Here is an 11416-nt window from a genome sequence, read left to right on the forward strand (position 1 = left end):
CTGACTGAAGCTTGTGAATGGACTTTTGAGGAAGACCGAAAAGAAGAGAATTACAGTAATCAATGCGGGAAGTGACCAGACTATGAACAAGAGTGCAGGTGGAGCTAGGGGAGAGAGAGGGGCGAAGGCGATTGATATTGCGTAAGTGAAAGTAAGCGGAGCGGATAAGGTTGTTAATGTGAGAGGAGAAGGACAAGGTGCTATCAAGGATGACACCCAGACTCTTGACTTGAGGTGAAGGGGAGATTATGGAGTTGCCAAATGAAAGGAAGAAACTGTCAGCTTTGGCTAAAGTAGATTTTGTTCCCACTAAGAGGATTTCGGTCTTGTAATTATTCAATTTAAGAAAGTTGGAGGTGAACCAGGATTTTATTTCGGTTAAGCAGGAGATTAATGAAGGAGGTGGGAGTGAAGAGTTTGGTTTACAAGAAAGATAGAGCTGGGTGTCATCCGCATAGCAGTGAAAATTGATGTTGAATTTCCTAAAGATATTGCCAAGGGGGAGAATGTAGATGATAAAAAGTAGGGGTCCTAGAACAGAGCCTTGGGGAACACCGGTGGTAACTGTAGAGGAGTTGGAACGATATGACTTAATCTGAACAAACTGAGTGCAGCCAGAAAGATAGGATTGAAACCAGGCTAGGGGAGTGTGAGTGATGCCAATTGTGTAAAGTCGATGGAGTAGGGTAGAGTGTGAAACTGTGTCGAAGGCTGCACTTAGATCAAGAAGAATGAGGATGGAAATTAGACCAGAGTCAGCTGCTATTAAAAGATCATTGATTATTTTTAAGAGAGCGGTTTCAGTGCTATGACGGAATGGTAGCCAGACTGGAACTGTTCATAAAGGTTGTTGTGAGTTAAGTGAGAATGAAGTTGAGAAGCGACTGTTTTTCCATTATTTTTGAAATAAAAGGTAAATTTGAAATTGGCCTGAGATTATTGTAATTGTTGGGATCTAGTCCAGGTTTCTTCACAATAGGAGTGATAACAGCAGTTTTGAAAAGAGATGGAACAATTCCAGAACCAAGAGTAGGTAGTAGGTACACCGTCTGGCGTTCTGTTAACTGTGACATCATCCAGGGAAGACACATCCCCCGCTATTACCATCTAATGTAGAACAGATTACTGATTCCCTTAAAAAGGACATTGTTTTTAACAATCTGTATAATCTGATTGAATTTGAATTTGGAAAGTGCCTTGAGATGACATGTTCCATGAATTGGCGCTATATAAATAAACTTTTATTGAATTGAATTAATAATAATGTAAAATATTAAAACATGATAATTGTCAGGGTTTTGTTTACCGATGAACTCAGGACGCACACACGGGACTAAAAGTTTGAGTCTTTATTGAAGGAAGTATGCTGAGTGGTGAATGATGAAGACCGGAGGTTCAGGACTGCAGAAGGTCAGGGATGAATGTGATTGACAGGAGCTGACGGCCCGGAGACAGAGAGTCCACACTTGCTAGGGGCTGCTCGGCTAGCAGGCCTCATAGCACTCAGGTTAGCAGTTCATTGGAGACTTTTTAAATCACTTTGAACTGCAACTGGGTCTCTTCTCGTCAGGATAGTTATTTGCTGTTATTCACAGTATAATGGTTATATAAGCATTTTTCCAGGAATAAGCATTTTCCAGGAAGGCATTTGTTTGGGTTATGTGTCACATATGCACCTATGTAAACCAAATCCTATAAAAAAAAAGAGATTGTTAGGCTCATGTTTGGGATTTTTCAGTATAAAGGGATGACTGTACATGTTGTGAAGACGTGCCAAGAAACATCCCTTGTCTGGCTGAGAAGGAAGCAGCTTTGTCTCATCTCGACTTTTTCGTTTTTATTCTAAGTTCCAAAGTTCTCCCACATGAGGAGTTCCCAATTGCAGAACCTCTCACAGAGAGAGAGAGTGCTTTGAGCAAAATTGGTTCTACAGAAGGGGACCTTGCAGTTGTCATTTAATGTTTTTTAATATATCCTGCCTGGAAGTGTAGCATTAATAATTGCTATCTTAGAGAGCAATTAGAGAGCCCTGCAGATTTTACTTTCGCGAGTGGAGCAATGCTAGTTTCATCATAGTGTTGCGCCTGATTATATGCAAAACACTTTCTTAGATTTTATTCTGGGGCTATTTCATCTTAACTGGATACAAAATTAGGATAAGAAAAAGATAAGAAAAAGTGCTAAAAGGGAGAAAAGGTGAAAAAATAGAGGAGAGGATAAGGAGAGAACAAGATAACATCCTCTGAGTCTGCTTCTACACCTGCAAAGAGAGATATAAAAAGAACAGCAAAACCAATTGATAAAGTATTACAGGTAGAAACAACGAATATCATTCGATATCACAGAAGAATACACAGTATTATTTACGACAGCTAAAGCTAATTTTAGGGGTTTCCTGTATAGAAGTGAATTTGTAAGCACCTGTGGGTGTTTGTGAGAGTGCACTTGTGTATGTAAGGTTTATCCATGAGAAAAATGCTCAATACACCCCACCCCGATCCCAGCCAAGACGACCCAGGGGCCCATCCACCCAGAGATGGGGCCAACACGAACCGAACGGGCCAGCCAACTAGAGCCCACTACACGAACCCAGAGGGGCTGCCTCTCTCGCACCCTACCCTCCATTTTTAAGTATCACCCCCATATTCCTGAGGAGAGCAGAAGTGCCTGCCCCAGCTGACCCCCAGGACATAACCCATCCCAGACCCCGATTGGGTGGATCGCTCCATACTCCAGGCCCCAAACTCTGGATGGCAATCGGAGAACAGGGGTGTGAAAAAGACCAAGCCTGCTTCCGCCTGCTTATTTTTCCTTTAACGTCACAAACTGGAACTAGCATGCCCAGAAAGCCTGTGGCAGTTCTCCGTTGTTCTGCAAGGTTCCTCTTCAACTAGAAGTCTGGGACTCAAGCGAGTGGATTCTGAACCATTTCCTCTTGGTTTAGGTAATTTGCAGTAGAGAATGTAAGAAAACAATAATGGTTTGAAATATATATTTTATTGCTGTAGCTCTGTAGACTGCTGTAGCTAGTCGTCTGCATCGGCAATGCAGACGACTGTCCACTGTGGCTCTACGCTCTTTCAGGAGGAGTGAATGCTGCTTGGAGAGACTTGATGCAACCTGCTGGGTTTCCTTAGAGAGGAAACTTTCTCACCAACCTGGACGATTTGATTGATTTGATTTGATTTGAGATGTACATTGCACATGTGCATCTCATGCACATGCACACACACATTGATTACTGGATCAATGTGTGCTTCTGTGCTTTTTTATCTCTCTTGTGTCTCTGCTCTGTCTTCTCTAACCCCCAGTCGGTCGAGGCAGATGACCGTTCATACTGAGCCCGGTTCTGCCGGAGGTTTTCCTTGTACCTTGTTGAGTCAAAATGCTAGTTGTTGGTTTTGGTGAAGGACTGAGGTGTTTTTTCTGTTTTTGCCAACTCATAATGGTTTGCAGTTGAGCTTGGGGCTCATTTATGATGATTGGCGGACTCTGTTGTGTGAACCTGCTTTGCCTAGCTGTTTAAGGATACTTTCTTTTGTAGAGTTTATTAGATCAAGGGTAGTTAATATGCCCTTCGTAGTATATGTGTAATCGTCTAGATATTATGGGTACGGATGATGCCTGGGATTTTGTCTGTGAATTCTTATAGCTCCTGTGACCCCTGGTATTGTTTCATTCCTCATGTTCCACGTCCTACTGACATTAATTTATATTTAGTTACATTTTTGGTAAATTTTAAAGATGTGTTTCTTTCTGAGGGTATTGTGAATTAACATGCAAATCTTGTTTTTGTTGTGCCTGATGGCAATATTTGGTTTGTTGAACATTATTATTATTATTATTATTATTATTATTACTACTATTATTATTATTATTATTATTATTATTATTATTATTATTATTATTATTACTGTTGGGGTTATTGTAATAATAATAACTTCCTTGAACTTCCTGCACTTCATCAAACTTCTGTTAATGATGTCCCACTGCAGCTGTGTGGGTGTCTTGATTACACGTAGAAAAAAAGCGTAATAAAAGACCAGAGAGACGAGCACCAGCTCCATTTTGAAGGGAAGGGGGACTCATTGATGTTTCCATACTGACTGTGGGAAGTAGGCTGTTTGTGTCTCAGTGTTTTAATGAATCTCTGGTGCTTTGAGAGCTTCATCAGGAGATGGTGCTGTAGATGTTGGTTCTTATTTCCAGTTACCATTGGCTTCAGCCTTCAGCCTGATTATGACTGGATGATGGAAAATACTCCCAGTATTATAAAATTGTGTTCAATGTCTAGGATGGAAGCTGTGGTTAAATTCAGTTTAATTTGCGAGACCATTTAACTAAAGGAAACATTTTCATGCTCTAACTGTTGGGGATGTGAGACGTTATGATAAACTCTTCACAGGTTTCATTTTTTTTTATGACTGCTTATATTGACTCCACGGCTCTGACATATTTATATTTCGTTGTCATCTTGCTTTTGTATGTTTTCATAATCTTCTCTAACGTGCTGCTGATTGTGGTGATCTGTGTGAACAGCAGCTTACATGAACCTATGTACATGTTTCTGTGCAGCCTGTTTGTGAATGAACTGTACGGCAGCTCAGGCTTGTTCCCCTTCCTGCTGGTCCAGATCCTCTCTGATGTTCACATTATTTCTGCTCCGCTCTGCTTACTGCAGGTTTTTGTTGTCCATTCATATGGAGCTGTTGAGTTTTTAAACTTAGCCGTCATGTCGTACGACCGGTACCTCGCTATCTGTTACCCTCTGCAGTACAACACCAGAATGACACCTAAAAAGATCGCCGTGCTGATCGCTCTGGCCTGGTTGTATCCGTTTGTAGCGATGTCCTTCATGATGTCTCTGGTACCGGTGAAGCTGTGCCGGAACCAGATTAACAAAGTCTACTGTGACATGCACTCTCTGGTCAAACTGGCTTGTACGGAGACGGCCTTAACGAACATTTATGGTCTCACTGCTACGTTCAGCACCATCTTCATCTCGCTGCTTCTAATCCTCTACACCTACATCAAGATCCTTGTTGTGTGTTTCTCTGGATCCAAACAGACCCGTCAGAAAGCTCTGAACACCTGCACGCCTCATCTGGCCTCCATCTTGAACTTTTCCTTTGCTGGCAGCTTTGAGATTTCTCAGAGCAGATTTAACATGAGTTTTCTGCCAAACGTTCTGCGGATTTTCCTCTCACTCTACTTCCTAACTGCCCAGCCGCTTTTCAACCCGCTGATGTACGGCCTGAAGATGTCAAAAATCAGAAATGTTTGTAAAAATCTTCTTCTGAATGTAAAATACTGACATGCTTTTATTTAGAAATAATAGTAATTGTTTTAGAAACTGATGTTGAATCTTAAAACAAATCAAAGGTTTTATTCCTGCTTAAACAGAGGACTATTAAAGCATATTTTCACAAACAAACCTTCATTCAGTTATGCGTGTTTTTGGACAAAAAGAGTCTGAGGAAGGTATTTTATAAAGGTATCCAGAAGAAAATCAGCATATTGTGATTATGGATTATGTTGGTCTGTAGGAGTTAAACTGACTGAAAGACTGTTTTATGTTTTAGAAATGTTTCTCTGTACATTTTTGATGGTTCTATAATTTACCATAATCTATGAAATGGTGAAACACATTGGAGAAAGAAATGAGAATAAAGAAAGCTTTCCCTAGACAAACATGAGTTTCGTCTGGCTGCTGCTTGGCCATAATTACTTTTTTTATTCTGCTGTCTTTTCAAAAAAAAGTTAAAACAAATTTAATGTTTACAAACCACAATTTTCCAAATTAGTCAGTGGGTTTAAAACTGTCATAAAGTGTCTCATAAATAAAGAGAGGCAGACGATGAAGACCAGTAGGTAGCAGTCACCATGCACAGAGATGGATTGGGCCCTCAAGCCTCCGACCCACATGGATGCAACAGATTAATACTGATTATTTCACAAAATTAACATTTAGTCAAGCTTGATGGTTAAAATAATCATTATTATCCAACTGCACGTGTTTCCTCTTGTGTGGATATTCCCGTGTGTTGGATCTGACGGATGATTTAAAGAACATGATATGAATACAGAGACATCAGGTTGCAGCAAGGAAAGCTTTACAACTTTGAGAGAAGTTTAACTCTACACTGACCAGCTACAATTCCAAGGTTCCTACTGGTTCTGACTGGTGCTTGTGCTTAGTAACCAAACGGGTTCAGATAAAGGGTTCAGATAAAAGCTTCTGTGGTTCCACAAGCAAAAAGGCAAGGGAGACATTTGGAGATGTGAACTGAATTTACATCAAGAATCAAGAAGCTTTATTGTCATAATGTGTTACCATAAGGAAATCTTTTGGTGAGGCAGACATTGGCTCAGAATGCACATAAATACACATTACATACAGGAACAACAAGACATACATACACAAACACACACACACCCACATAGATAGATAGATAGATAGATAGATAGATAGATAGATAGATAGATAGATAGATAGATAGATAGATAGATAGATAGATAGATAGATAGATAGATAGATAGATAGATAGATAGATAGATAGATAGATAGATAGATAGCACTGTGATCCTTGAGATGCTTGGCAAAGGTAACGTTAAGAGTGGCCAAAATGGTCAATGTCCCCCATGGAAGAGAAGGTTGGAAGGCAACATGGAAAGAAATAAGCCAATTGTCAGAACTCCAGAAGGGGAATCCCCCAGAGATACACACAGATACTCATACCTGAGGCCCTGGAAACCACCAAACAAAGGCTACGTTCACACTGCAGCCTGAAGTGACCCAATTCCGATTTTTTTTGCCCATGTGCGACCTTTACCTGATCTTTTTATGACAGTCTGAACAACACAGATCAGATTTTTTCAAATGCGACCCAGGCCGCTTGGATATGTGGTCCTGAATCCGATACGTATCTGATCTTTTCAAATGCGACCTGTGTCTGTACGGCCGGGTCGCATTTATCCGACCTGTACGTCACCGATACTCGACAAACGTCACTATTCTGCGTCCTGCTATGCAGAAGCGGGAAGAGATACGACACCTATAGCGGACAACAATGAGGAGAGCCTTCAGTGGAGAGAAATCCATGTTTACTTTTGCAAACACTGAGGACGCTTGCTACGTGTGACGTCATCGCGTCCTCGAGTGCGCATGCGGGACACTTTGGTTGAACGCATTCAGTTCACACAGGAGATCACATACAAGTCGCATATATAGATTTCACAAAAAAATCGGATTTGAGCATCAAGACCTGCAGTTTGAACGTAGCCAAAGACTCCAAGACTTGGTTTCCAGACTGAAGAGATACAAAAAGGAGATAGAAACCAGAAGAATAAACAGGCTGTTCTCTATGGAACCAGCTAAAGTGTGCTCCCTATTGCAGGGTAATAACCCACAAGCCAACCCACCAAGGCAAGAGACTGAACAATACTGGAAAGGGATATGGGAGAAGCATCACATAACAGTGATGCACAGGGGCTAATAGATCTTAGAGCAGACTACAATAATCTCCCTGAACAACGTCCAGTGAACATCACAATTGCAGACATCCAACAAAGACTCTCAGGTATGAAGAACTGGACAGCACCAAGGCTGGATATGATCCACACCTACAGGCTGAACACGTTGACTTCTCTCCATGAACGCTTAGCGGCACAAATGTACCAACTTCTGACTCATAGCAGCTAGGATAAGTGGGAAAATGGATCAACACATGACAGAGGCCCAGAAAGGCATAGGTGAAAACATCCGAGGAGCCAAACACCAGCTGCTGGTTGACAGAACAGTCGCCCTAGACCGCAAAAGCAGACAAACAAACGTGTGCACTGCATGGATTGATTACACGAAAGCCTATAATTCAATGCTACACACACCCTGGAATACCTGAAACTGTACAAGGTCAACAGTACTCAGAGCCTTCATTGCAAACTCCATGAGGCTGTGGAAAACCACCCTTAGGGCCAGCTTCAAGCCAATTGCACAGATCTCCATCAATTGTGGAATATACCAAGAAGATGCTCTGTGCCCTCTGCTGTCCTGCATAGGCCTGAACCCTCTTAGCCAAATCATCAACAGGTCTGGCTATGGATACCAACTCAGAAATAGGGCCACCATCAGTCATCTCCTGTACACTCCCTGAGGGGCTTAGATCTCAGATGGAACTCCAGACAAAGGAGCATTTTAAGGGCCTCCTTCATCTGGTCATCTCCCCTCTGGAGGAGGCAGTCTGAGGGAGCAGGAACTAGAGAGTTTGTCCTGTAACCTGTAAGTTGCCAGTTGAAAACCCTGCTCTTACTATTTCAGTTGTTGCAGTATGTCAGACAACAAAACAGTGCAAAAGTGACTCAAAATATTAAAGCAAACATTGATTCAAAAGCGAAGTATATTATAAAATGTTATATAATAAAAACATCACTGTCTTTAAGTCCAGTCAACATTGCAGTCTTTAACACTGGCAGACTCTAGACTGTCCACAGTCAGAGGGAAGAAGTTTTTTTCTAAGCCAGTTGGTACGTGCCCTTTGTACCTTCATTCTACTCGATGGAAGGGGAAGAAGTGGCAGCGTACTCAGGTGGGCTGAGTAGATGTCTTCAACCCGAGGCAGAGGATCTGATGTGTGTTGTTTTGGTAGCCTTCTGCAAGCTGTTCTTCTCCACTGCATTGCAGTTGGAGTACCAGATCATCGGAAGTGAGTCAGTGGGGACTTTACTGTGCATCAGTAGAATCTGATCAGCAGCTCCTTGGGTAGACCACACCATCAGAGAGTTCTCAAAAACAAGAGTCTCTGCTGGGCCTTTTTAAGATAATCCTGGATTGATTATTTTGATCCATCCAGAGTTTTATTAAGCTGCATAATTTCCAGTATGGAGTTCTTGATAATTATTTTAGGTAGATTTTGCTTCTTCTTCAATACTTTGTTTACTTTCCTGTCTGCTATTAGAATTAGAATTCAATTTTATTGTCATTGCACTGTCACAAGTACAAGCAACGAAATATGGTATCTCTGCTTTTAACCCATCCCCTTGGGGAGCAGTGGGCTGCCATGTGCGTCGCCTGGGGAGCAATCTGGGGTTAAGGGTCTTGCTCAGGGACCCAGAGTGCAGGCAGTGGGGATTGAACCGGGTACTTGCATCCTTCTCTAAGTGCAAGCGCGCTGCTCTAACCACTAGGCCACCACTCCCCATCGCCAAGGCCACAAACATTCTGATCTTTCATAGACCATGTCCACTGTCTCATCAATAGGAACATGCATGGAGAGTGGTGTGGCAGCTAAAGAGACCACAGTTTCATTTGTTTCCATCATGACATCCCTCACCTGGTCCACAACCTCCATGGTGTTCTGTAGGTGATGTTCTGAGCTGCCAACTAAAGGATCAGGTACAGCCACCAGATATTTGGAAACATTTTAAGTGACAGAGTTAATTGTGCTAACAATGGGTCTTACTGGTGCATCTTGTTTGTGAATTTTGGGTAAACCATATTGACTGGTTGGCTTCACCTGGGAGTACAGAATATAGTCAACAGCATTGTCCTGGTCCAAGGTTTTTAGGCACTTTATCAACTTCTTGTAACCTGGACCTCTTTTCAGAGGCTCGTATGTGGTTAAGTCCCTAATGAAGGTCATGATTTTCTCATGATAATCTTTCTGGATCAAAACCATTGTGCACCTTTGTTTGTATACTGGGAGGATGATGATGTTCTTCTCCTTGTTCAGGGTGGCTAGAGCATCTCTCTCCTCTCTCTGATCTTAGTAGGTGGTGGTTTGGCGTTGCCTCATAGAAGTTGTACTAGACTATAAGTTGCAGGAATAGACAAAAAGTGTGACTTTCATTCAGGTGTGTTGGACCAGGCAATTGAAGACCCCTGTAATATATATCTTCAAAACCCCAACAAGATTTGCCTAACTTCCATAAGTACTACTTGGCAAATAGACTACAATATATCACTAAATGGATAAAGCAAAATCCGTTAGACGAGCCCTGGATAGATATAGAACAGAAAATATGCAATAATATCATGATTTCAGATTTGCCGTTTATTAGCTCAAATATAAAACGGCATACATGCTTTAAAAATATCAATATCAGCTCTACTCTGACAGCATGGTGGGAGTTTCTTAAAATGACAAAGTCGTCACTTATCCAATGCAGTCGTACACCCATCTGGAACAACCCTGACATCCTACAAAATAATAATATGATAAACTTTACATACTGGAAGAATAAAGGTATTGAATATCTGGAACATTTACTTGATGGAACTGAGTTCATCAATTTTTCCAAACTAAATATGCAATATGGCATTAGTAAAAATAAATTTTTGGAATATGAACAACTTAAATCTATAATTAGAAAAAAATTTAAGCATATTAAAGGTGGTTTACAAATTCCAAGTAATATATTAGAGTTCCTAGATTTAAACCCCCCCCCCCCCCAAACTACTGTCTAAATCATACAGGACACTGACTAAAATAGATGATTCAATATCTCTTCCTATTACGAAATGGGAAGAGGATCTATCAGTCAACTTTGAACAAGACTTCTGGGCTCAGATATGTATAAGAACTTTCAAATTGACTAGTAACACCAACTTACAACTAATACAATACAAAATCCTTCACAGAGTACACTACACAGGACAAAGATTATTCAAGATGGGTCTGGCACAATCTAATATCTGTCCACACTGCATAGGCAATCATCCTAATAAATATATTCATGCGTTATGGTTATGCACACCAGTCCAGAGGTTCTGGACACAGATATGTAAGGACTTATCAAAGTGCTTGAGCTGTAAAATTACACCTTCCCCATCAGTTTGCTTGCTTGGTAATTTTGAGGAAAGCCCTCTGGGGAATAAAATAGTTTACATGGTTTTCACTGCACTATGTATCGCAAAGAAAACTATCCTTATGAATTGGAAAAGTAAGGAGAATCTCAGTATCAATCAATATAGAGATCTTTTGTTGGATCATATTAATCTTGAGACAGCATCTGCATCCACATCTGTTCGATCTCTTTGGGCTCCTTTGATTAGCACTATCACTTAGTGGAATGGGGGGTGGTGGGTTGCTTCCTGCAGGGCGCAGTGGCTGGGTGGAGGGGTTCCTGGGACTCTGGGGGCACTTGGAGTGGGGCGCTTGGTGGGTCTGACTCCAGGGTCTGTTGCCCCCATATGGGAGGAGCTTGGGAGGCCTACGGGTGGCCCACAGCACCGCTTGCGGCGCTCTTGGGGAGCTACGCGGGGACGGACGTGGGTTACTGACCTGGTAGCTGTGCTGTCGCTGGGCGGGTCCTGGGTGGGTCTGGGGGCCTGGGGTCCCTGGTAGGGGGGCATGGTCATTAACATCTCAGGGCAGATGCTCTTCCCCTTCTTTGGGTTGGCATTCTGCTAGTGGGGGGA

The 11416-nt window shown here is 41.8% G+C and overlaps 1 protein-coding gene across 1 annotated transcript; it reads left to right on the top strand.

The window, feature by feature from the left end:
* The first annotated feature begins 4079 nt into the window (after positions 1-4079).
* Positions 4080-5558, top strand: LOC105925030 (olfactory receptor 142-like). Its single transcript, XM_012860783.2, has one exon. The coding sequence runs from the start codon at positions 4388-4390 to the stop codon at positions 5312-5314; it is 927 nt and encodes a 308-aa protein (XP_012716237.1). The 5' UTR covers positions 4080-4387; the 3' UTR covers positions 5315-5558.
* The last annotated feature ends 5858 nt before the right edge of the window (positions 5559-11416 follow it).

The sequence above is a fragment of the Fundulus heteroclitus genome, unplaced genomic scaffold, assembly GCF_011125445.2.
Source record: "Fundulus heteroclitus isolate FHET01 unplaced genomic scaffold, MU-UCD_Fhet_4.1 scaffold_44, whole genome shotgun sequence".
NCBI classification, from domain to species: Eukaryota; Metazoa; Chordata; class Actinopteri; order Cyprinodontiformes; family Fundulidae; genus Fundulus; species Fundulus heteroclitus.